Genomic DNA, 27,117 nt, shown 5'->3' with positions numbered 1-27,117 from the left:
TGTTTCCATGGAGATGTGACCCACCCAATTATGAGTCACTAAATGTAGTCCTTTAAGAGGGAAACATTTTGGAAAAAGCTTTAGAGCTGACACCAACAGAGTCCTTTGGAGATGCAGAAAGAAAACATCCCCTCCCCAGAGAAGCAAATTTAAAAGGAGAAGCCAGGAGAGAAAGCTAGCAGACATTGCCATGTGCCTTCCCAGCTGAAGAGAAACTCCAAATGTCATCAGCCTTTTCTTGAGTCAAGGTTTCTTTCTCTGGATGTCTTAGTTTGGATATTTTTATGACCTTAGAACTGTAAACTTGTTACATAATATATTCCCTTTTTAAAAGCTGTTCCATTTCTATATTGCATTCTGTTAGCATTAACAAACCAAAGCAAGCATCCACAATCACTTGACTTTAAGTGAAGGAGATGGCCCTCCATAATGTGAGTGGGTCTCATCCAATCAATTGGAGACTTTACATCCTTAAATGCAAAGAATAGCAGGTTCTGGAATAAGAAGGAATTCTACCACAAGACTACATCCACCACTCCATTGTGGATTCCAGCCCAAGGAATTCAGACTCAGACTTCAACATCATTCTCACCAGAATTTACAGCTTATGGCCAACAATAAGGTATTTAGAATTGCCAGCCCCCAAATCATGTGTGCCAATCCTTATAATAAATCTCTTCATACACACACACACACACACACACACACACACACACACACACACACACATCCTGTTGGCTCTGTTTCTCTGGAGAATGCTGACTGTAAAAAAGGTGTATCAAGGGCATTCATGGAGCATTGTTTAAAATAGAGAAAGAAGAGTCCGAGTGGAGCTAGCGAGTCGAGCGGTTGCGTGGTCAGGTCTGGGAGACCGGTAGCGCTTGCAGCATGGCTGACCAACTGATTGAAGAGCAGATTGCAGAATTCAAAGAAGCTTTTTCACTATCTGACAAGGATGGTGATGGAACTATAACAACAAAGGAATTGGGAACTGTGATGAGGTCTCTTGGGCAGAATCCCACAGAAGGAGAGTTACAGGACATGATTAATGAAATAGATGCTGACAATTGACTTTCCAGAATTTCTGACAATGATGGCAAGGAAAATGAAAGACACAGACAGTGAAGAAGAAATTAGAGAAGCATTCGTGTGTTTGATAAAGATGGTAATGGCTATATTAGTGCAGCAGAGCTTCACCATGTGATGACAAACCTTGGAGAGAAGTTAACAGATGAAGAGGTTGATGAGATGATCAGGGAAGCAGATATTGATGGTGATGGTCAAGAAAACTATGAAGAGTTTGTACAAATGATGACAGCAAAGTGAAGACATTGTACAGAATATGTTAAATTTCTTGTACAAAATTGTTTATTTGCCTTTTCTTTGTTTGTAACTTATCTGTAAAAGGTTTCTCCCTACTGTCAAAAGAATATGCATGTATAGTAATTAGGATTTCATTCCTCCATGTTTTCTTCCCTTATCTTACTGTCATTGTCCTAAACCTTATTTTAGAAAATTGATCAAGTAACATGTTGCATGTGGCTTACTCTGGATATATCTAAGCCCTTCTGCACATCTAAACTTAGATGGAGTTGGTCAAATGAGGGAACATCTGGGTTATGCCTTTTTTTAAAAGGAGTTTTCTTTAGGAACTGTTAGCATGTTGTTGTTGAAGTGTGGAGTTGTAACTCTGCATGGACTATGGACAGTCAACAATATGTACTTAAAGTTGCACTATTGCAAAACGGGTGTATTATCCAGGTACTCGTACACTATTTTTTTGTACTGCTCCTCCTGTACCAGAAACATGTTCTTTTATTGTTACTTGCTTTTTAAACTTTGTTTAGCCACTTAAAGAAAATCTGCTTATGGCACAATTTGCCTCAAATCCATTCCAAGTTGTATATTTGTTTTCCAATAAAAAAAATTACAATTTACCCCCCCCCAAAAAAAATAGAGAAAGAAGTTGAAAACAACCTAAATGCTCACTAATAGGGAAATGGCTAAATAAATTGATATGTCCATGTTCTGGAATTCTATGTAGCATTAAAAACATGAGGTATATCTAGCAATACTGGCATGGAGAGAAGTTGCATGACAATATTATATGGATTCTGTGTGGAATTCATAGAAAACAGTCAACTCAGATTGATAACAATAGTTATCTTTGAGGAGGGATTGGGGTTGGGACCAGGGATGATGTTAAAAGGGATTTTAGTTCAAAGTAAGGTCTTAATTTTTACAATGAGAAAGTACTCATGCATTATTTGTATATTCATTTAAAAAAAGAAAAATACTTCTTCCATGATACTCCATGGCACATATTATCCATTGCAACATCTGGATCCAAGTATCTTGTGAATTTTACTCTCATGTCCACTCCCTTCCCTCCTCTCTCAAGCCCGTCCTCTGCCAACATACACATACCTAAGCCTATTCCACCCCTCTAAGGCCCCTACGCCTCTGTCTGGGCTGTCCCCTCTGTTTGGAATGCCTCTTCCCTTTCTTAAGCCTGGGTTGCTGATTTCATGCCTCAGAGGCCAGCTCAAATGTCATCCACTTAATAAAAAAAAAAAGGTCTTATTTTGAGGATTTTCATTCATTTGATTTCTTACTCATATTTATACTCCCGGTCTCTAATGGGTACCTAGAGCCAAGTAAATGTTCAATAAGCAGTTCCAAATGAAGGAATGAGAAGAACTCTTTCTAGCAGGTTGTTAGGTCATACAATGCATCTCAAAGGCTCAACAATTCATTCGTGTCCCAGCAGACTCCTCAGAGATCAGGAGTGCACTGTGACATGACTAAGGTCCCAGCCTCTAACTGTTCCTTTTATACAAAGGGGACAGCTATATTTCTTGGCTAGCCATGGCCCATTTGTTTCCAATTCTAGTGAAATCCATTGAGAAGACATTGCATTTTATTTTATTCCAGTTCTGTGCCCAGAAAGGTCTTTGATTACTTTACCCACAAAAGGCCCAAATCATAAATGCCCATTGGTCTCTGACGGAGAGGCTCTGGAAACCCAGGCCTTACCTTTTCATTGGCTTGGGTGAGCACTCCCTTTCCAGATTGGAAGATGTATGTTTCACATGCATCGCATTATAGGAAGTGTGAGTATAGTCATTTTCATCGCTGTAGTCAGGACCCAGTAACGTCCGAGCCCACGTTCCCATGTCATAAGGAGGAAGCGTTCCTCCAAATTCAGATGGCAAAAATTCAGGGTGTATTAGCTGGTGAAGACTGTTCAAATTGTTACCATGCAGGAAAATCTGGAAAGAAAAAGAAATAGTAATAAAAAATCTGAAACATATGACCAAATGTTTAATGTAATACCCAATTTTGCAATGACAAATTGGATATGCTGCCAATGATACGCTGCTGATGATCATGCTTAAAGAAGCATTCATTCTTGTGTCTGTAACATGGTCTTCATAAAATGCTAATTTATTGCTCAGAAAAGGGGCTGAATTAATAGTCCTTACAAATGAAGTTTATGAATAATTGGATGTTACTTGGCCATAGCCCAAGTTTAAACATGCAGTCGTCTCCTAATTATCCTGCTGATCAAAGGAGCAATGAAGCTGATCAACCAAAGCACCCCTCATACTTATCCCATCATCTCCACCAGCCACTCTTCCCCCACTCTGGGCCACCCCATCTTTCTCAGGCCTTGATCAGTTTGTAGCTTGGCCCCAGCTCTGTCTCAGTGACATCTGCTCATTCTAATCCCCTCCCTCCCACTAACTCTTCATCATCGGCTGGCTTCTATTTTTTTTCCCTCTGGCTTATTTGTTTGTGTCTTACTACCCCAAAGGGGAAGAAGAATTCTTATAGCAAGGAATGGTGTCCTCTCACCTCTGTAATACTCTCTATGGCTTCCAAAGTGGAGAGGAAACCGCATCGGAGCTCAATTGATTCTTCTTCAATGGAATTAGTGTGGGAATTTACTGTGGGATATTTTTTGCAGCAATTTTCCGTTTTTGTCTTGACTGGGGGTTATACATAAATAAGTCTGCCTTTCTGAGCATGCAAGGGAGAATGATGGAATTTGGTCAAGCAGAGAAGAAAGGACTCTCAAATTGTAACTATTTTCAGACACATCCACAAAGTGGATAAGTTACAAGTGGATGACTACCATTGACTGCAATTTAGGAATTGACTCCTGAACGTTTATTTATAGTGCATCTGTATAACGTTAGTTCCGACACTACTTTTTGTTCCAGGCTTAATACATGGAAGTCACCCTCCAAGTATAGGAACATAGATTATGCACAATTACCTGCACATGTACAGGTGTGCACGCACACAAATGCACATACACACATCACAGCTAACCGGGATGAACTACTGTGACTTTTTAAATACTTAAACACAGGACTTCAGCAGTAACGACTTGCCATCTTGTTCCATTGGACCGATTTTAACATACGACTTAATGGCATCATTTGCAGATGCAAAGGACAAGAAGCAAAGTGCTACATTGTTTTGAAGAATACTACAGCAGTTCAGAAAATAATGTTCATCTTTTAAAACTGGAATCTGGCATGACTGGCCTTGAACAAGACACATTTCTTTTGCAAAACTCCTTAGAAGGGGAACGGACCATTGCATTCAAAGTAGGGAAAGGCTGGAGTGAAATACTGGTCCTGGTGTTTAGAACCATCATTCATATCCCCCCCCAACCTAATGCCCACGGAGGGCTGTGGACTGGCCCTGTCTTTTGGGGACCTGCCAGATGAAGGAACATGACAAGTGAAAGACAACTTTCGAACCTGTTTTTTTTGCCAAGGGCTCCAGAATCCCCTCCAAGAGCACAGCTGCAAATGTCTGTTGCTTTGTGGGAGGAATTTCCACAGGCTCCTTCCTGAGTAGAATGTGAAGTGGGCAGGAAGCCTGAAGCCATCCTGGGAACAGGCTCTGGCTTCAGCACCATCCTCAGCCCCACGCAGATTGCAAAAGTGAAGAGACTGTCTCTGCCCCCAAGGCTGCTGAGTTCTAGGTCCCAGTTCCACAGCTGTTTGGGGCCAGGGAAATTACCCCTCTGGGCCCTGGAAGCATCCGAGGCCAGGAAGTTACAAATGCTGCAGTGCGTGTGTGTGTTTGGGTGGGTGAGTTGGTACTTCATCAGACCCCCTGAATACCCAGAGTTCCTCCCTGGTGCTGGGTGCCCTGGGGTAGAGGGACATATGTGAGGTGTGGAAAGAATGACCCTGGCCAGGTTCCCGGGACAAATGGGTTTCTGACCCAGGAGGTAGTTGAAATCAGAAGAGAAAGGAGCTAAATGGTAAAGAGAAATAAAAGTCATGGAGTCTCTATTACTGGGTCAGCACAAGGCTACGTGCGTTCATGTGCCATCTTATGAAAGTAGCCCAACAACTCTGGGATGTGAATGTTCATTTCCCCATTTGATAAATGAGGAAACTGAGAGCAGCTAAGGAATGCCCAGGTACTCAGCTAGTCAGAACACCACAAAAAAAGCTCAGCTCTGATAGAAGATGCTGGCTTCCCAAATGTCATCAGCTGCCATAACTAAGATGAAAAAAGTCTTCTTCCTAAGAAAATAATTATTTCCAATGATTAATTTTCCATCATGACAGGTATTGTGGTTGCAGCTAAGACCCAATAGCCATGAGAAAGGGGGAGGGAATTATAAACATCCTTCTTAGTGATAATACATTTGCAGGATAAAATGCTAGCTAGTAAAATATTCCAGGAACAAGAAATTGCTTGACCCAGTATCTCTCACAAACATTTACAGTAAAATGAGCATCTGGTGTTTGCATGTCTTCAAAGTTTCCTTTGGTCTGTTAGTGGGACTCAAAATAACCCTGTTATACTGAATTATTGATTAAGTCCAGGCCATTTGCAAACTCCAGCTGAGGCTTAAATGCTCAGTGGCTGCAGAAAAAATCACAGTGAACAATGAGAGAGAAAGAGAGAGAGAAAGAGAGAGAGAAAGAGAGAGAGAGAGAGATCACAATTGTCACTCTGCATTCCCCAATTGAAATTTACATGATGCATTTGTAGCCATTACCCTTTTCCTTGTCTTGTCTTTAAGGAATGGTTTGATGAGTGTGTACAAGGCATGAATGTACCAGGGCTGGTTGACAAAATGGACTCCTCCAAAACGGGCAGGAAAGCTGTCCTGGGGAGGAAAGAGAGAAACAGTCCAATTAGTCAGCACTCCAGGTCATGAGGGAGCCAGCGGGGCCACAACCCCACAGAACCATCTGCTTCTTGTTTCTGATTGACACTCGCTAATGGCAGGGAAAGGAAGAAAGCTGCTTCCTGGCTGCTAAGGTTTCCTCTGTTCCCTTTGCCTCCCTTCTCCTCCCGCTTTGAGTCCAGAACCTAAAAGTCTGTATAGGGGCCAGGGCCCCTTTAACCAATCACAGTTAAGTCTGCAGCAAAAGTGACCTGGATAAGAGAGGAGGCTGAATTGTAACTCTTCAGTGTGGGGGAACCAGGACTTCAGTCCCCACCAGCTCTAAGCTTGAAAAGGTCTTTCTCTTCTTGACCCTCATCCTCGGCTCTCCCCCTCCCTCTCCCGCCAGCATTATCATGACAATCGCTGAACTTTCCAGCTGAGTGGGCGCTTTGTAGGAAGGTGTTGCAAGTGAGTTTAAGGTTTAGGGCTCTCTTTCTCCGGGATGCAGACACTAGCCCAGTATTCAGTCCTGAGAGAACACACAGTAGATCCTCGGGGTGGGGGGGGGGGGTGATGCTTCTTGAAGGATGGGCTAATTGATCCTCCTAATAGAGGGGTTATGGGGCCCTTTATCTAGTGATCAACACATTGCAAATGGCAGAAACTTTTTTAAATGGTTCCAATTTTGGAATCCAGATCAGGGCACAAACTCATGTTTTAGAAGCTGGGAAGCTGTTCTCAGTACTAATTAGAGAAACAGAACAAAGGAACTTGGCCGCAGATTCTGAACTAGTCCCAGAGGGCCAGGTCTGAGCTCGCTCCTGATGAATGGCTTCAGCAGACTGGGTTAATCTTGGCTAAGGGAATTTTTTTTTTTTTTTGAAGAAGTCTAAACTCTCTTTGTATTGTCAAGTTTGCTGTCAATCAATTTTATTGCAACAAACATCTTTATAAAATGTTACCAAGAGAAGATGAAAGTGGAGAAACTTTGCTGTCTGAGCTAACAGTTCAGGCTGCCCCCAGGGTGTATGAAATGCCTTGCCTGGGTCATTTTTAGGAACAAGGAAAGAGAGTTATTAACTTTATTTCCAGAATCCCTTCGAGTCTATGGGATCTCTGGGTGTCTTCCACCCCGAGATCTGGCCTCAAATGTACTGTATGGAACTGTGCTTAAGGTACACACGTGAGAAACTTAAAAATAAATTTCCCTCTACCTAGCAGAGTTTTTACAGAGTAGAAAGAAATTAAGTATTTTGATGGTTCAACTAGAAAATTTCAATAAAAGTTCTTGGCTTCGCAAGGTATGGATATTTTGTTTTGTGGTTGTTGCTGTTGTTAATTGTATTTTAAAGAATTTAATGAAACCGCCAAGTGTAGGGGTAGAGAGAGACTATATATAATAATTTCTAAATGCATCATCACTCACTATTCCCAATCTGATTTTAGTAATATAAAAGTTATTAATAAGGTTGCCTCTTTGCTTTTCTCTTTTATATACAGTTGAGGATCTAAAAATTCTTTGGTTCCTTGAGAAAAGACACCATGTCCAAAAGTTTTTCCTTTGTAATAAGCACTGCTTGGTAGCCTCGCTCTTACTGGGATCCTTGAACTTCCTATTCAGAAGGTTAATTCATTACCCCACACACGCTAAGCTTGACTTCTGAGGGCTTGCAGAAGGAGAGAAAAGGGTTTATTTACACAACCATGACTTTACTTTCATTTTAAAAAAGACTGTGTCTCAGTTTGCTAAAGCTGATGAAATGCAATATACCAGAAATGGAGTGGCTTTTGTCAATGGGGATTTATTGGTTTACAAATTTACAGTTCTAAGGCCATAAAAGCATCCTAATTAAGGCATCAAGAGGAAGATACTTTGCAAAAAGTCCCTTGGCACGCAGGGTTCTTCTGTCACACGCATTGGAAGAATGTGGCCAGTGTCTACTGGTCCTTTGCTCCTGGGCTCCGTTGCTCTCAGCTTCTGATTCCAGTGGCCTCTCTGAACATCTGTGGGCCCTTTCTCAGGGACTCTGGGAACTATCTCCCGCTGTCTCCAAATTCCCCTGAGCTCTGCACTCTCATAAAGGGACTCCAGTAAAGGATTAAGATCTGCCTTGAATTGGGCGGGTTACATCTCCATGGGAAAAAAACTAATCAGATATCCCATCCCTAATGGGTCTGGACCCACAAGAATGGATGAGAAGAGCACGGGCTTTTCTGGGGGACATAACAAGATTCAAACCAGCACATACTGATAAGAAGATTTTTATTTTTATTAAGAGTCCACTGTGTCAGAAATTGTTCGGTTAATAAAGTGGAAGGAAACTCTAAATACTGCTCTAGAGGCACTAGTCAAAATCACAAAGAAAATATTAACCTTTAAAATATATCTAGAGACTCTTAGTTTTAGATGATAGAACTCAATCACTAAAGAGATCAAAACTGTCTTTTTCTCTATAGAGTCAGAAATTAGAATGCAGATTACCAGGGCCTGGGGTGAGGTTGAGGAATGGAGTATGAATGCTTAGTTGGTTCAGAGATTCTGTTGGGGGTGATGGGAAAGTGTTGGTAATGGATGGTCGTGATGGTAGCACAACACTCTCAATGTAATTAACAGCACTGAATTGTATTTTTGAATATAGTAAAAAGGGGAAATATTAGGTTGTATATATGTTACAATTTAAATATTAAAAAATAAAAACCATAAAGCTATACAACCCAAACAGTGGGCCCTAATGTAAACTATGGACTATAGTTAATGGTATAATTATAATAATATTTCATCAATTATAACAAAGGTACCAAAATAGTGCAAAGTGTTAATAACAAGGAAAACTGTGTGTTGAGGTGGAGGGCATAGATGGGAACTCTGTATTTTCTGCATGTTTTTCTGTAAACCTACAACTTTTCTAATTTAAAACAAGTGAAAGAATAAAGATAAAATATTTTCAATAAAAAATTAATCAAATTGTCTACTGACAGCGTTGGGTGATTTAAAAGATATATGTATATATAAAGACATATATTGGACTGCGATGCTGTAAATTCTCCTAGGTTGGCCTTGGCTGACTGGCCTGGAGCTCATGGTATAGACTTCTATTGATCTCATTCAAGTCATCCAGTGAATTATGCAGATAAACACAAATAACACCCAGTGCCTGAGAGCTCTGGGCTGGGTCAGAGAAGAAACAAGACCACTCTATAGTTTCCACCCATGAAATTCAAATGAAAGGAACCCCTGTGCAATAAAGTCAGTGTACAAATGTTCTAGTATTCCAGAATTCCTGTCCATGGTATTAATTGTAATCTGTGTGTGTGTGTGTGTGTGTGTGTACTGTGCATATGTGCAGGGGTGGTGAGTGAAAGACAACTTAGCAAACAACTCTCCTATTATCAATGGCTGTCATTGCTGGTCACTTTTGCCTGGTCACATTAGCAAACTGTAGAGAAAGGGAAAGTTGTCTGTCACAAAAATGCCTCCCCAAAGTCCCCAGGGGGGTCCACCATCCTAATGGAGGGACGTTGCCTAGAGGCTGGAGAAGACCCATCACTTGATTCGATTACAGTATCATAGAGGTCTTGGGGACTAAAGCGTATGCAGCAAAGCATGCTATATGTTCAAGAAAATGTGTCATGAATTTGCATTCACTTTATATATGTATCAAGAAAAATATAACATTGTTTCAAATTATAAATATTCAAATTGTAAAATTTGTCTGCTCAGCCACCCCCAGTTTTTTGTAAATTAATTGCATTTGCTTCCTTATTACAAAAATAATATACATTCTATGAAATTTGAAGATAGATTAAAACATCATTTAAAAAATTAGAAAATATAAGAAGACATGAAAGAAGAACCGTCACCTCACATCCTACTCCTAAAGACACAGTTTTGCTATGCACTCTCCTTCAGGTCAGGTTATGTTATTGTTTAGTAACTTTGTATCATTTAAATTATAAAGATCCATTTCTTACTCACAGTAAATGTTCCCGCTGGGTTGGAGAGGCTCTCAGCCTCCACCACTGGGGACATCGGTGTTTGCCACAGCCGGAAAACCACATGGGGAATCACACTGAAGCTCTTAAAGCTCTTACAGGCCAAAACATATGCCTGACTTCATAGGTGCCAGGAAGTATATGTGTCCAGTAGGGGAAGGACCATAAGTAATGGTAAAACATTATCGGGGCTCTTCCACCATGCCCTTCCCCTGCTTTACCTCTTAAGCTTCCTAGCTTAATCGCTGGACCCACCACCCATCCAGATGCACAACCAGAAAGGATATTTAATGGATGGTGTCCTTGAATCTTCTTTCCCTCTTCCTCATGTCTCCATATACAATCAAACATTAAGTCTTGGCCATTCTTTATCTTAAATATCTCTCTGACCTTTCCAGATTCTCCATCCTTACCACTGCTCTCCTGGAGTCCATACAAAAGCTTCTTCACTGAGGGTAGGACTTGTCCCTCCAATTCATTTCACTCACTGAATGAGAGTTCTCCTGTGGTTTCCATGGCACCCTGAAAGTCTAATCGTCTTATCACTGCTTTTTAAGACCCATCATGAGCCTGACTTCTCTCTTCCCTCTCTCTTTGTTTAGATCTTAGTAATGAACTACTTTTAGATTTATGTGCGCTTCATATTCTCTCTAGCTTTAGGGCCTTGTTGCGTCCTCTGTTGCACACATTTTGCCTACCAACATCATCTTTCAAGTCTCAGGTCAGAAGTCACTTCCTCTAGAAAAAGCTTTCCTGACCCCAGCTCTGGGTTGGGTGTCCCTCCTGTGATCTTCAGGAAAATCCTGACCTCTCCTCCTAGGATAACACTTATCATATGCATGGTAAGTGTCCACTCATCTTTCCCTGGTTGGACTTGAACTTCCTTAGGGCAGGAGGCAACTTCTCTCAGCTTGGCCTGTGTCTATCTCTGATAAGATATATATAAATTTCTCTCTCTACATATATATATCTTATCAGATAAGATAAGTTATATATAACTCTGATAAGTTATATATATATCTATATAAACAAATTTGAAAGTATTTCTCTAGCTGTACGTAATGGAAAGAAAAGGGAAAAATATGTCTATATTTTTTTAGAAGGAGAACTTTTATTTTTAAGTACAGAAAAATAAAATGTGTACATTTAACCCACTTTAGCAGTAAGTTCTTTAGCCTTTGCCTCTTCCAGCTTGGCAATCCAAACCACAGATTTTTAATCCAGGACATTATCTCCCTGGTGACGGTGGATCTCATCATATCTGTCATTGGAGTTGACCTTTCCATTAAGTACAGCTAGAAATCCTGGGCATTGTACATAAAATAAACTTAAGAAGACTGTAGAGTGGAGAGAAGAAGCAGATAAACTGGCTGTGAACCTCAAGGCCCAAGGAAACAACAAACATGTTGATGAGTTTCCTGGGTTTCTTTTTTATGCCTCATATTTCCCAGATGTGGCATTGAAGATGCCAGGAACCTGAACACCAATGGCAGCAGGTCAAAAAAAAGGAAACCAGAGGAAAAACTTACTCCATCTAGCCAAAAGACTAGGAAAGGGGCAGCTTACCCAGACATATATATATTTTTTAAATATGGAACGCTTCACGAATTTGCATGTCATCCTTGTGCAGGGGCCATGCTAATCTATTGTTCCAATTTTAGTATATGTGCTGCCGAAGTAAGCACACCCAGATGTATTTTTAAACAGTAAACACTCAATTCCAGCCTCCAGAAAAAACCATGGTTGACTCCTCCTGCCACCTGTGCAAGCAAAGGCTGAGTGGGGAGCATAAACTTCCTCTCCAGTGACGCTGTAACAAGGTACTTCAATATTCCTGCTGCAGTACTGTCACAGAATGCAGGTGGGGAGTCCAGATTTCAGCCCCATGGGCAAACAACTCGACCCCAATCTCCTGCAGGAAAGTGAAGACCAGGTGGGGAGCCTTGACTGTCTCCCCCACCAACAATAATAAGTCATCGCTCCCTCCCTTTCACTTAAGGTGGTGTCAGAAGAGGCCCAATGGAGAGTCAGGGCTTTCATATCATTCAGCCTTAAGGAGGTGGCCCCACCCACGACGGTGTCAGTGGAGACCATGTGGAGAGCTGGAACTCCCACTCCTGTCCTGCAGTAACGAGGAGACCCTTCCCCTTTGGCATCGGTGGAGATCACGTGAGGAACCTGGACTTCTACCTCCACCTGGCAGCAATAAGGCAGCTCCCCTGTCTTCTCTTGCTGGAATGGCATCAGAAATGTCAGCTAAAACAACATTTAAATAAGATTCAGAGCTTTAAAAGAGAAGACAAAAAGGAGAATCAAGTGGGAGTTTTACAACTGGAAAATACAGTAACCGGAGGGACAGAAGCTCAATGGATGAATGCGAAGCAGAATGGAGGGTATGGAGGAGAGAATCAGTGAAATGGAAGATGGAATAATAGAGATTATCCAGTATGAACACAGGGAGAAAATGGACTTAAAAATTGAACAGAGTCTCAGGGACCTGTGAGTCTATAATAAATGATCTGACATTTGTGTAATCAGAATCCTGGAAGAAGAGGAGAGAAAGAACAGGACTGAAAGAGTTCCCAAAGAACTAATGGCTGAAAACTTCCACAATTTGTCAGGAGAACTAATCCTAGAAATGTAAGCAGCTGTGCAGACCCCAAAGAGTTAAATTGAAAAAAAAAAATTGACAAGGCATATAATAATTAAATTTTTGAAAATGGAAGACAAACAATCTTGAAAGGAGCCAGAGAAAAGTGACATCTTACCTATGAGGGTGTGGTAGTTAGATTCAGGTGTCAACTTGGCTTGGTGAAGGTGCCTAGTTCTATTGCTGTGGACATGAACCAATGGCATGTGAACCTCATCTGTTGTTGATTACATCTGCAGTCAGCTAGGAGACATGCCTGCTGCAATGGATGATGTTGATTTAACTGGCTGGTGCTTAAATGAGAGAGCACAATGTAGCACAGCCCAAGCAGCTCAGAATACTTCATCTCAGCACTGGCAGCTCAGCCCAGGCCTTTGGAGATGCAGAAAGGAATCACCCTGGGGAAAGTTGTTAGAACCCAGAGACCTGGAGAGAAGGCCAGCAGAGATCAATCACCCTGTGATTCCCGCATAAGAAAGAACCTCAGTTGAAAGTTAGCTGCCTTTCCTCTGAAGAACTAACAAAATAAATCCCCTTTTATTAAAAGCCAATTCATCTCTGATGTGTTGCATTCTGGCAGCTAGCAAACTAGAACAAAAGGTAAAACAATGAAGATGACAATAGTTTCTCTTCAGAAACCACAGCACCAGAAGGAAGTGGCACATTTTTTTCCAGGTGCTATAAGCAGAGAATTATCAACCCAGAAACCTACATTCAGGGAAATATCCTTTAGGAATGGAGGGTGTTATGGTTTAAAGCTGTATGTACCCCAGAAAAGATTATGTTCTTAAGCTCATCCATTTGTGTGGATGTAGACGTATTGTGAGAGGGACTTTTTGGTTAGGTTAATTCTGTTGAGGCATGCCCAGGTGGGTCTTAATTCTCTTAATGGAGTCCTTCAAAAGAGATGAAATCCAGAGAAGCTAATAGAGGATACAGAAAACAGAGAGAAACCACAGAAACAGAGAGGGAGCCATTGAAGCCAGAAATTGGAAGTAGTGAAACCCAGGAGAGACAGGAGAGACCAGCAGATGTCACCACGTGCCTAGCCATGTGACAGACCAGCTGAATATTGCTGGTTGCTGGTCTTTGGGGAGAAAGCATTGCCTGTTGATGCCTTGATTTGGACATTTTCATGGCCTCAGAACTATATGCTTGAAAGTTATTAAATCACCATTGTAAAAACCAACCTATTTCAGGTATACTGCATTTCGGCAACTTTAGCAAACTAAAACAAAGAGAAGTCAGGAAATTCTTAGATGAAGGAAAAATAAGCAAATTTGTCCCCAGCATACTTACCCTTAAAGAATGCCTAAAATAAGTTATCTAAACAGAAAAGAAAGGGTTCTAGAAGGAACACTGAATGATAAGGGAAAAAGAACACAGTAAATAAAAAAAAAAGAGCAAATCAATAGACTTTTTTTCTCTTGAGTTTTCTAAATTATGTTTGACACTCGAAGCAAAACTTATAACACTATGAAATGTGGTTCTAAAATGTTTGTAGAAGAGCATATATTTCAGACTCATATTTCAAACAGTGAAAGGTAAAGGGACATAAATGGAAGTAAGGTCTATATATTTTACTTGAACTGGTAACACTCGCAGACCATGATAATTTATGTGTATATGATGTAGTATCTAGAGTAACAACTTAAAAAGCTGTAACAAGAGATACACTCAAAAACACTATATATTAATGCAAATGGAATTCTAAAAATATGTTCAAGTAACCCATAAGAAGGCAGGATAAAGAAAACAGAAATGAAAAATAGAACAAAAAATGGCAGACTTAAGCCCTACTATATTGATAACTACTTTATATAAGTGATCTAAATACACCAATTAAAAGACAAAGATGGGCAGAATGGATTAAAAAACATTTCTGAACTATGTATGCTGTCTACAAGTAATTCACTTCAAATATAGCAATGTAGGTTATAACATACATGAAACACTGATAGACCTGAAAGGAGAAATAAACAAGTCCACAAAAATTATAGTTGGAGACTTCAACGTTCCTCTTTTAAAACAATTAGACATACTCGAATAGATAGACAACTAAACAGAAAATCAGCAAGGATATAGAAGAACTCAAACACACCTTTGCCCAGTAGGAGCTAAACAATAGTTATGGGACACTCCATCCAACAACAGAATGCACCTTCTTTTCAAGTGCCCATGGTATCTATACCTGGCAGACCATATCCTAGGCTATGAAACAAACCCCAACAAGTTTGAAAGAATTGAAATCAGACAAGGTATTTTCTCTGGCCATATGGAATCAACCTAGAAATTATTAAGAGAAATATTAACAGGAAAATCTCCAAATACTTCAAAACCAAACAACACACTTCCAAAAAGTCCACTTGTTAAAGAGGAATACTCAAGGGAAATTTTAAAAATACATGAAACGAAATGAAAATGAAAATACCACTTATCAAAAAAATCACAGGAGACAGCTAAAGCAGTGCTGAGAGGGAAATTTCTAGTATTTATTACATACATTAGAAAAGAAGAAAATCTCAAATTAATAATCTAACCACCCCACCTCAAGAATTTAGAAATAGAAGGGCAAAATAAATTCATAGTAAGCAGAATGAAGGAAATTATAAAGACAAGATCAGCAATCAATAAAATAAAAAACAATAGAGAAAATTTATGAAACAAAGGGTTGGTTCTTTGAAAAGATCAATAAAGTTAGTAAACTTCTAACAAGACTGTCAAAGAAAAAGAGAAGACACAAATTGCCAATATCAACAATAAAACAGGGGATGTCACGACAGCCACTGCAGACATCAAAAATATAATACAAAAAGCTCTACACACATAAAATTGACATCTTGGAGAAAATAGACAAATTCCTTGAAAAACAAACTATCACAACTCACCTAATATGAAATAGGTAATTTAAATAGTCCTATAACTGTTAAGAAAGTTGAAACTATAATATAATTTAAAACTCCTATGAACAGAAATCTCCAGCACTGGATGAATTCACTGGCGAAGTCTACTGAACTTTTAAAGAAGAATTAATACCAATCTCCACAATCTTTTAAATATATATATATATATATATATATATATATATATATATATATATATATATATAAAGAGAGAACACTTCCCAAATCATCTTATGAAGCTAGTTCTATGCTGATACTAACATAAGACAGCAATATCAAAAAATTATAGTTCAATATCCCTCATGAATATAGATGCAGAAATCTTAAGCAACATACCAGCAAGTAGAATTCAGCAATATATAAAAAGAATTATATACTATGACCTAGTGGGGTTATTGCAGGAATGCACAGCAGATTCTTTAAGAAAAAAAAAATCAATCAATATGACCATATTAACAGGCTACATAAGAAAAATCACATGACCATATAAATTGATGAAAAAAAAGCTTTTGACAAAAGTCAAATGAGTTCGTGATAAAAACTCTCAGAAAAATAAGAATCGAGGGGAACTTCCTCAGCTTGAGAAAGAGCATTTGCTCCAAACTCTATAACATCATACTTAATGGCAAATGACTGAATGTCTTCTTCCTATGATCAGGAACAAGGTAGAAATGTCAATTCTGCCCACTCTTATCCAACATAGCACTGGAAGTTTTAGCTACTGCACTAAGCCAGGAAAAAGAAATATAAGCCATAAAAATTAGAAAGGAAAGGCAAATGGGAAGTTTATGTTATTGTCTAGGTAAAGAATCCCAAGGACTCGGCAAAAGATACTCCTATAACTATTAAGAGAGTTCATTAACGCCTGAAGATAGAGGCCTTAAAAGTCAATTGTATTTCTATGTACTAACAATAAACATGAGTGCACCCAAATTAAAAATACAACACTATTTACAATTGCTTAAAAAAAAAGGAGAGAATCCTTAGGTGTAATTCTAAAAAAACATGTGCAGGATTTGTATATTGAAAACTATACAATGCTGATGAAGGAAATGAAAGGTCTAAATAAATGGAGACACATTCCCTGTTCAGAGATTGGAAGATTTAATGTAGTAAAGATATTAATTCCTTCCAAATTGACAAGTTTGATGCAACACCAATCAAAGTTAAAGCAAGTTTATTTTGCAGATAAAGACAAGAATAATCTAAAATTTATATGTAAAAGCAAAGGAAGTAAAGTAACAAAAACAATTTTAAGAATAAAGTGAGAGGAATCAGTAGACCCAATTTTAAGTCATGTTACAGTTATAGTTATTGAGATTGCATGGTATTGGAGGAAGGATGTAGAGCAATGGATCAGAATAGAGAATCAAGACAAATGGACCCACACAAGTATGCTCAACCGATTTTTGATAAAGGTACAAAAGCATTCCAATGGAGAAAAGATAGCCTTTTCAGGAATAGTGCTGGAGAAACTGGACATCCATAGGCAAAAAAAAAAAAAAGAACTTTAAGTCTCATATGCCAAACAAAAATTAATTCAAAATGGATTATGGACTTATATATAAAATATTCAAATGATGAGAATGAAAAGAGAGCTACAGGCTTCAAGGAAATACATGCAAACCACATATCAGACAAAGACTAATAATAAGAATATACAACAAACCCTTGAAACTCAACAGTAAAAAAAAGCAAGCAATCCAATTAGAACATGGGGAAAATATTAGCAAGTAGAATTAAGAAACACTAGGTCACTTAGATGTCGCTGGTGAGATGGTCCAATGGCATAGCCTCTGTGGAAGTTTGGCAGTTTCTTAAAATTAAACTAATGACCCAGTAATTATGCTCCTGAACATTTATTCCAAAGAAATGAAGATTTATGGTCATGCATAAACCTGTTCATGAATGTTTATAGCAGCTTTATTTGTAAGAGCCAAATACTGGAAACAGCCTAGATGTCCTTCAGTGGGTGAATGGTTAAATAAACGGTTATACATCTCTACCATGGAATGCTACCTGTCAATAAAAAAGAATGAACTACTGATACATATAACAACCGGATGAACCTCCAGACAATTTTGCTGACTGAAAAAAGCCAGTGCCAAAAGGTTATACACTGTATGATTCCAGTTATATAGTATTCTTGAAGTGGCAACAGGATAGAATCAAAACAGATTAGTGACTGCCTGGGGTTAAAGAGTGGCTGGGAAGTGGGTGTGGCTATAAAAGGGTGACAGGAGGGATTCCTGTGGTGATAGAAATTTCTCCATCTTGACTGTGTCAATTTCAATATCCTGGTTATGATATTATACTATTTGGCAAGATTTTATCATTGGGGTGAACTGTATAAAAGGTTCATGGGATCTTTCTGAATTATTTACACTGCATGTGAATCTAAAATTATCTCTAAAAATTTAATTAAAAAATATGATAATCATAAAAAGTTCAAAACTCCCATGGAAGTGGTCATTTTTTTAAGGTACAGTAGAAGCATCATGATCTTTTTTTCTGTCTTATGTAAAGTGCTAAAAACAAACAAAAAATCTTAAGGTAAAGTGTTAGGCACAAGAGGCATTTCAGGATATTCTTTCCAAGAGGTTCTTCTTTATTTTCTGTGAGAGTCTTGGACAGTGTTAAGTGATTCAAGTTATCTGGTAGAAATGCACTTCATTTTTTAATGGGCACTTCATTTTCACACTGGCAGTATTCAAGCATCACTCAGTTGCCTTTTCTTGTGTTTGATCAGGATTTGGAAGTGAGTTGATAAAGGCAAAGCTATTTCCTCTCTTTTTATTCGACAATCAGATACAGATGCTGGTGTTGGTGGCAGCTGGCTCAGTTTCATGCCGGAAAATGAAGCACCTTTTAGTACTATTTTCTAAGATTCGTAATGCTGACAGGCTAACATACTTCATAATAGGCTTCAAAACTCAAATGACCTCAAAATTACATTGTCCTACAAAGCTTGCCGAGCTTTGTTCCCATTTGCTGCCCTCTCTTACTCCTTCCAGTTCTTACCTTTTTTTCCTACTCTCACAAGGAAACTAGAACAGGACCACTCAAATTCACAAATACAATGAGCTTCCCCAGTACTAAGATTCTTCTGGTAACCAAATGCAAATAGAAAAGGAAGAGGATAAGCTCTGAGTGTCTTGCAGAAGGCATCCTCCATTCATTCACACAGCTGTATGTGTGTAGATCTGAAGAAGGTGTAATCACACACACACACACATGAAGTTAAGCTTTATCTACCAGTTCATGCATGTCCTACTAATGACACCCATTTCCCACATCAAAGCCGGCTATAAAATCACTTTCTGCAGTATAAATGGGCTTCACTGATGCAAGAGAGCCTTCTAAAACCCCTGTATTTCATAGTGATGGGTGTCTAGTAACTATCTATGACTACATGGTGGTCATCAGTGTGGAAGTAACATATCAACCTATTCACAAGGAAAAGGAGAGCTCATGTAATAGCAGTTACACACCAAGTGCCTTTTTTTTTTAAGTATATCAGTAGCAAACATGAGAGAGAAGAGATTAGGCAGAGGCTCCAGCTGATAGTGGGCTATGGATTTTCTTGGAATATGTGCTCTGAGAAGTCACTGTTGACTTCTAAGAAGCTGTACTGCCCTGGTGTTCTCTTGAGGTTAGGAGGGGTTTGGGATCAGGATAAAGTTTTCTCTGCAGTTCCCAGAACAGTTTGAATGCACTGGTAATTCTTCCAGCCAGATTAAGGGAAACCTGCCTTCTCCATACTGGTCCAGACCAGAAGATTAGGCTTAGGTCTTCCCTAACTGTAATCTGAACAATATTCCTTAACTGTCTCCTCTTAAGTTGAAGGTTCTCCTCAAGAAGTTGAACCTTCTGCTCAAAGGTTCAACAAGCATTTATTCCACTCCTCTGAAGTGTACAATGCAGGAGATACAGGCTGCATATGACGCACTTTTGCCTTCAGCCAGCTCATTGTCTAGTGGGAAAGATGAGGAAATGACAATGCTTTGCTCAAGAGAAAGAGTCAGAATTTTAGATTCGGGGTTTAGACTCTTCGGTACGTTTCTTCAGGCAGGGCTAAGAAATAACTTAGTTAGCCAGAGATGAAGATGAGGGGAAGGCTGGATGTCCCACAGAGGCCACATTAAAAAGGATTTGGTGATGAATAAACATATGTGACCATGGTTGAGAGTCTTCAAGAGTTTATTTGCCATTAGGAGTCCCTACATTTTGCTTAGCATCTCCTTTCTCCAAGAATAAGCACATAGATGATCTTGTTCAAAAAAAAAAAAATAGAAGGAAGGAGGGAAGGAGGAAGTGAGGAAGGGAAGGATGGAAGGAAGGAAGGAAGGAAGGGAGGGAGGGAGGGAGAGAGGAAGGGAGGGAGAAAGAAAAATGAAAAATTATTTCTTGTGCAGACCTGTCAATTTTCTGTCATGACAACAGAAAATATGACTTCAAATTTTAAAATATCTTAAAAGACTAAGATAATCCCAACTGCTTTTGTAAACTTCCTAGTAAACAGAACTTCAAACAGGAGAGCTGCATCCTCCTTTGTCACTGATGCTCCCACAGCTGGCCAGGCAAGGTGACCAAGGAGATGCTACTAGGTCTTGGAGAGCAGCCCTGGAATGCAAATCCATCCAGCCCAGCTCAAGCAGGGGAAGCTTTATTTGCTATAAAAATCACTTCCAGCTTCTCTAACTACAGTGACCTTAAAGAGGGTTTATATTAGGCTATGAAATAGCAAATACATTGTGGTCAGTACAAATACTTCATCTTCATTTAAGAGTTTCCCTCAGGGCCCCTAAGTGGTAAATAGATGATTGTTGTTCATGATTTAAAAGCCGATTTATGGAGAAACCCAGATAGCTTGAATCACTGATTTGTACAGGAAATCAATGCCAGAATAGATGGGACGCTTCACATGATTCGACCTGCCGTCACAGCATTTCTGGGAGAAGGGGGTATGACACAAGCAACATGGAAGTCATTCAAAGCAAATCTTCTAGCAAATGTTAAGCTTTTAACCTCACAATCAGCTTTGGATGGTACCATTTCAATAAGCAATACAATAAGCATATATTAAAAATGGTAATACATTTTTAAAGTTAATAAACATCATTTAAGAGAAAACAAAATCAGTAAAGATACTTTACTGGCTAAGAATTATTGGACATTTGGAATGTGCCAGGGAATTTTGCTAAGCACTTTTAAACGTATCTTACTTGATACTCATATCAATATTCTGTATTTACCATTATTATATATCCCAGTTTTAGAGACGAAGACAGAACAGTTAAAATTCTTACCCAAGTTCCCAAAGCAAGTAAGAGGTAGAGTAGAATTCAAATCCAGACCTGTCAGATTTTATAATTCAACCTCATATCTCCTATCTACTATATTGCTCTACTTATAAGTTCATTTAAACTCTATACATTGGTAAGACGTGTGGACTGTTAAATATCTCCATGTGGAATTTTAAGTACACACATGCCTCAAATCCGAGTTAAAATTTCTTCATCTTGTTTTAGCTGCATGTGCTTTTCATGACTTTGACAAGGCTCATGGTTTGAAAGCATTGTCTTTTTAAGAGTGTTAAAGTTGTTAATAGGACAGAATGAACAAATATTTTTAATAAGCCCTCTGGAAATATTACAGATGGGCCCAAGTAATTCCGTATTGTTCTAGTCTTATTAGGATACATTGCATATTTTACACTAGAGGTACATTCATTTTAACATTGTCTCATTCTGCAGAAGATTTGAGTTAGCTTGGACCTTTCTTGCATTTTTGTATTTCAGCCTATTTCATTTTCTAATCACTAAAATATGCACCACTTCTCCATATACGAAACTATCAGTAACCCATCTCCAAAATCAGCATCAGGGAGGAAACCATCCTTGAACAAAGCCATGACATCTAGTTGTGGCGCTGCCCTTTCCCCCAGTATGATGGAATCGGTTGGTGCTCTCCGACACCCTGTTCTCCTCTTCCTCCTGGGAGCAGGACTGAACTACGATTCCCAAGTCCCCTTGCCTCAAGGAGAGGCCATGTAACTAAATTCTAGAGAATTTCTGTAGAAAGGAGCAAGTCCACTGCTTCCAGCCCCAGATATAAAGCAGCTGCACAATTTTCCACATTCTTTCTCCCTTGTTTATGAAGTTGGAACTAAAGGACTCTGAGGACTTAAAAGTTGGTGTAGCCCCAGAATGGAAAGACCCCTAGTCTAGAAGCCACTCCTTGGAGGAGATACAGCTAGCTGTCCAGGAGAGCTTCCAACTAGGGATACCATTATGGGATTTTATGGGAGTGAGACGTTAACTTTCATTCTGTTAGTAAAACCAGTGCAGCGTTGCTTTTTCTGCCCTGATAAGCTCTAAAGCTGACTATGCAGGATAAGGGACATGTATGCTGGAGAAATAATTGGAAATTATCAGCTAAAAATGGTATTTATGAGCTGAGTGAAGTCACCCAGGAAGGGACTTAAGACAGAGAGGAGAAAAGATCCCAAGACACAGTCAGTGTTCAAGGGGCAGGAATATGTGATGGGCCCAGGACAGAAGTCATTCAATTGGAAGAAGAACCAGGAAAGTGGGCAGGGAACTGGAGGCTGAGCCAAGAGACTGTTTTCAGAATATCTCAGCATTTTTACAACTGACAGAGAAATCAGTTGTGTCAAATGCTCTTGAGAGTCTGAATGAGATGAAGACTGAGAGGTATCTCTTGGATGTGGCAATGTGAAGGGAATTGGTGTGGTAGGAATGAGAGGCTGTCTGGAATGGGCTGAAGAGAGAATATGAGAGAGTAAGTAGAGATAAACGTTTTGAGGAATTTTACAGTGAAAGAGAGCAGAAAAACAGGGCAGTGGCTAAAGAATGATGTGAATTGCAGGGAGGATTTTTGTTTTGGGGGAGATAGGTTGCAGAATATTTATAAACTGATAGGGATCACCAGTAGAGAAGAAAGAAGTGATTATGCAAATGAGATGGTTGACTTTCTTGTAGGAGTGAGTGTACAAGTGTCTTAAAAAGCACCATAACTGTTATTCCCTGCTAATCAGACAGGAGACAGAACACAAGGGTTCAGACTCATTAAGGTCTGTCACTTTGGCAATGAAGACTAACAGGCTGTTCTCTTCTAATTGCTTTTGTTTCCTCTGTGAAATAAGAAGCAAAGTCATCAGTGGAGGAGTGAGAGGGGTGGGTGGGGGTGTTGGGAGGAACAAGGAAGAAGGAGCAAGATAAGTGGGGGTGCCTAGAAGTGTGGGAGAGTGAATACAGCAGGACTGGCAGTCTCCCACGCTTCTTGACTTCCTTTCTCTGGTTCCCAAACTTACCCATACTCAGGAGTATTGAGTGGTGAAACATTACTGGAAATCAAATTGGCTAAATATGTTTCAAGAACCTTAATATGTTCATACTCTTTAACTCTGTGTTTTCACTCTTAGGAAATAATCAGAGATATCATACACCCACATGTACAGATATGTGTGTGCATGTACGCACCAATGTTTACCAAAGCAATGAAAATCATCAAAGTAGCCAATTACAGAGAAAGTTAAATAAATTATAGAATCTTCACACAATGGAATGATAAGTAGCCATCGCTTCTTTTGGTAAACTATTTAATCCATGAGATAACTGAATGAAAAAACAGGCTAAAAAATGTATAGATAATATTGTCAACACTTCTATAACACATTAGGTAAAATATATCAAAAACCCATAAAATATAATACTAAAATATTTACAATGTTAATCTCTGGAATTTGAATATAGAGTGATTTTTTTCTCTTTATTCTTTTTTCCCTAATATATGTATATATTTTACAGTGAACAAATGTTACTCTTATAATCAGAAAAAAAAAAAAAAAGATTTAGGAAATCCACAAAACCTGCCAGTCTTGAATAATTTCTAAAGATTTTGCTCTCCTTCCTGGCAATGACTTATAATGACTTTAATAAAAATAAAACATTTGGCCGTTTTATATGCCTATCCTCTCTGATCTATGTAACAGATGGTACACTTAACTAGTTCACAGTGAAGCCAGGAAGTCCAAGTGAGAAAATGATCATGGTGGTGCACTGAAAAGTATAAGGTACCAAACGTATGTAAATTATTTTTCTTACTATTGCAGTCATTTTACTATTAATTAATGTGTTGCTCCTTTCAAGCAACCTAATATCTTTAGCATATCAAAATGCACTTAACACTATAATGTCAGAACCAAAACCAAGAGCCTGGGCTACTCCATAGTAGAATTTCAAATGTTTATGGAATTGAACTGAATTGTGCCAAAGGATGAAAATTATTCAGGAAATTACCCTGGTAATGGTTCTAAGATTTTAAAAAAAGAAACGATTCTAATTTACCATTATTTTAGATAGCTAAAATCTTTTAAGAGGATGGGACTCAGTGGCTGAGCAGGCAGAATTCTTATCTGCCATGCCAGAGACCTGGGTTCGATTCCCAGTGGCTGCCCATGCAGGAAAAAAAAAAAAAGAAAAGAAAATTATTTTAAGGACACAGACCTCTAATGAAGACAATTTAACTGAACTTTTGAAAAAGAACACCCCATACCCCACGTCTCCACCTTCATCTCCGTGCCTGCCACGAACGTGCTTACGTGCATATTTTTTATTCACGCCCACTTGGTCTCAAGCCATATTCATTCTCCTCAGTGTCTCTTCTTTATATTCAGCTTTGGTGGTAGCCCTCACCAGTCTTTGAATCTTGATACCAGCTTTTCTACTGATCTCTCTGACTCTGGTCTCCCCTGTGCTTCCTCTTCCTAAAATTCACATCTGATGACCTTGACTAGCACCCTCTGGTGATTTCCCCATCACCTTTTGATTATACCCATGGGCCTTTGGAGGTGATGAAAGCCTTTGGTGATCTGACCTGTTTATCAGTCTAGCCTCTTCTCCAACCATACCCTGCTCTCTCCATTCCTGCCAAATGTCTCCCAATCCCATGGCCTCTCCTCTTGCCCCAGCCCGTCCCCACCCTGACCTGTCCTTCAAACCCCAGTCCAGGTGCCACATCCTCCCAGCTTCCCCATGATAAATACAATCTGGAAGGCCCGACATGGAGGTGCCCATACTTAACCCCACATCAACGAAGCAAAAAACTTAAGCAAGTTTCTATTTTCTGTAAATGCCAATCTGAGTCCAGAAGTTGGCACATAGTGGTAATCATTTAAGTGACTAAATGAATTGACCATGTAGGAAGACTCAGGAGATTTTCTGACATGGTTAAATTTGACATCTTTTTAGGGAGCACATGTTTATTGATTGCTGAATCCAGCCAAGCACTTTTCCAGATGCAGGGGATTCATCAAAGAATAAAGCAGAAAATATCTCTGCCTTCTAGGAGATTACATTCTAGTTGGGGAGGACAGATAATGATAATTTAAAAAGAAAAATAATTCAAAGACAAATATTGTTAGATGGTGCTACATAGGAAAATTGAGCAGGGAAGAGGCTAAGCAGAGCTGAAGAAGGGGCTGGGATTTTTAAGAAGGTGATTTTAGAAGGCCTGAGAAAGTGACCTCTGAGTGAAGCCTCTGGGGGCTGTGTGGGAAGCCAGCCGGAGGGATCCCAGGAAGAGTGCTTCAGGCTGAGGGAATGAATGCAAACATCTCGCAGTGGGAGCAGCCCCACCAGCTTTGAAGAAGTAGCATCTCTCAAAGTAAGTTCTGCAAAGTATTAATTCTGAAGGGTCTCTCCATGCACATAAAAGATTTCCAAGTTATATTCTGCACACTCAGCCTCTTATTGGAAAATTAGAGGATGCACTTGTCTACTTACTTAAAGGCTTTGAAAAAGTGTGGTAGCAAAGAAACCTGTTGAACGTTGTTTAACCCACTGTTACTGTAATGTTTTTGACTACAGAACCACAGAATCCATTTTGGGGAGGTTATCTAATACCCTAGAACTAATATTTTAGAAGATCTACTTCTAATGGGACTTCCTGAACTCTCTGTGTAAGTCAGTAAGCAATACATTTTCAACAACTCTAATTTATTAGGAAAATCACTTTAGGGGCAAGTATGCAATTTCAGGGAAATATATATATATTTATTTTATATATAAATATATTTATATATAAATATAATAAGTATATATTATATATATTTATTTTATATATATATGAAAGTATATGTATATGTAAAAGGTATATATATATATACTTTTTTTTTTTTGCATGGGCAGGCACCCCCAGGTCTCCAGCATGGCAGGTGAGAACTCTGCCTGCTGAGCCACCGTGGCCTGCCCTCAGGGAAATATTTTATTTCTTTCAGAATAAGAATCACATATTAGTCAACTTGAAAATCTCTTATCATTTCTACTTCACCCAGCTGGTCCATGGTCTTTAGGGCTTTATAAAGAGAAATTATTTTCCTGCTAGAACAAAGTAGCAACAGGAAAATTGAATAGCCATCTGTTTTCGTTTTCTAGCTTCTAAAACAAAATGCCATGCAATGGGTTGGCTTAACAACAGGAATTTATTGGCTCACTCTTTCAGAAGCTAGAAGGCTTGCTCCTTCCCAGAATCGCTGTCCTCTGACTGGTCAACAGTCTTCGGGGTTCATTGGCTTTTCCATCACTTGATGATGCACATGGTGGCATCTTCTTTCTCTTCCAGGTTCCCCTGACTTCCAGCTCTGGCCTGCTCCATGTGGCTTGTCTCTCTGTGGCCTTTGCCGAAGGTCTCTAACAGGATGAAGACCCATCCTGACTCAGTTGGGCCACATCTTAACTGAAGTCACTTCATCCCAAGGTCCTACTTATAGTGTGTTCACACCTACAGGAATGGATTCAGGTTAAGAACAGATTTTTCTGGGCTAAATAACTCCAAGCCACCATACCATCTGAGGAATCAGTCCATTTTTTCCCCTCCAGTTCTTTGATCTAGTTCTTTGAACTCAGGTCTTGGGAACCAACTGCACTGTTAATTTGAGTTCATCTGAGGTTAGAAAGTAGCATGGTCTTTCATTTAAATGGGAATACAGTGTCATCTGGAGAACTGGATGCTGACAGCTGTAGAGCCCACCGAGACATGTGGCAGGTTCCTGTGACCTTCCAGAGAAGAGCCAGGCTTGATTCCTAGGACTGAACAGGGACCCCAGTGTGTTCAAGAGTCACTGCACACATATAGAGAATGTTGACTTTTTTCTTTTACCACCTAGATATGAGGTTTCTGCTCTGCTGGGGAGAAAAAAAATCAGCTGTCCAAGCCCAGTTTTGAACTTGGGGAGAATTTTATTTATTCTTCTTCTTTGAACAGCAGTCTCAGACCACTCCTTATTTCTACCCGTCTGTCTGCCATGCTGGGCGGGTCTCATATTGTCTTGCGTTCTAGTTTGCAAGCTGTAGGAATGCAATATACCAGAAATGGAACAACTTTTAAAAAGGGAA

The 27,117-nt window shown here is 39.3% G+C and overlaps 1 protein-coding gene and 2 pseudogenes across 1 annotated transcript in view; 1 reads left to right on the top strand and 2 right to left on the bottom strand.

Annotated features, from left to right (window-relative positions):
* Positions 1-27,117, bottom strand: part of CLVS1 (clavesin 1) — a 171,420-nt gene that overhangs the window by 26,757 nt on the left and 117,546 nt on the right. The window contains exons 3-4 of the mRNA XM_077163202.1: positions 6,038-6,148; positions 3,037-3,272 (exon numbers count right to left, since the gene is read on the bottom strand). Of these exons, the coding sequence (XP_077019317.1) occupies positions 3,037-3,272; positions 6,038-6,148 (347 nt within the window). The remainder of the gene's footprint in view (positions 1-3,036; positions 3,273-6,037; positions 6,149-27,117) is intronic.
* Positions 837-1,937, top strand: LOC143686258 (calmodulin pseudogene; annotated as a pseudogene).
* Positions 11,730-11,829, bottom strand: LOC143689206 (U6 spliceosomal RNA; annotated as a pseudogene).

The sequence above is a fragment of the Tamandua tetradactyla genome, chromosome 6 (assembly GCF_023851605.1).
Source record: "Tamandua tetradactyla isolate mTamTet1 chromosome 6, mTamTet1.pri, whole genome shotgun sequence".
In the NCBI taxonomy this organism is placed as follows: domain Eukaryota; kingdom Metazoa; phylum Chordata; class Mammalia; order Pilosa; family Myrmecophagidae; genus Tamandua; species Tamandua tetradactyla.
This window is presented reverse-complemented; position numbering and strand designations above follow the sequence as displayed.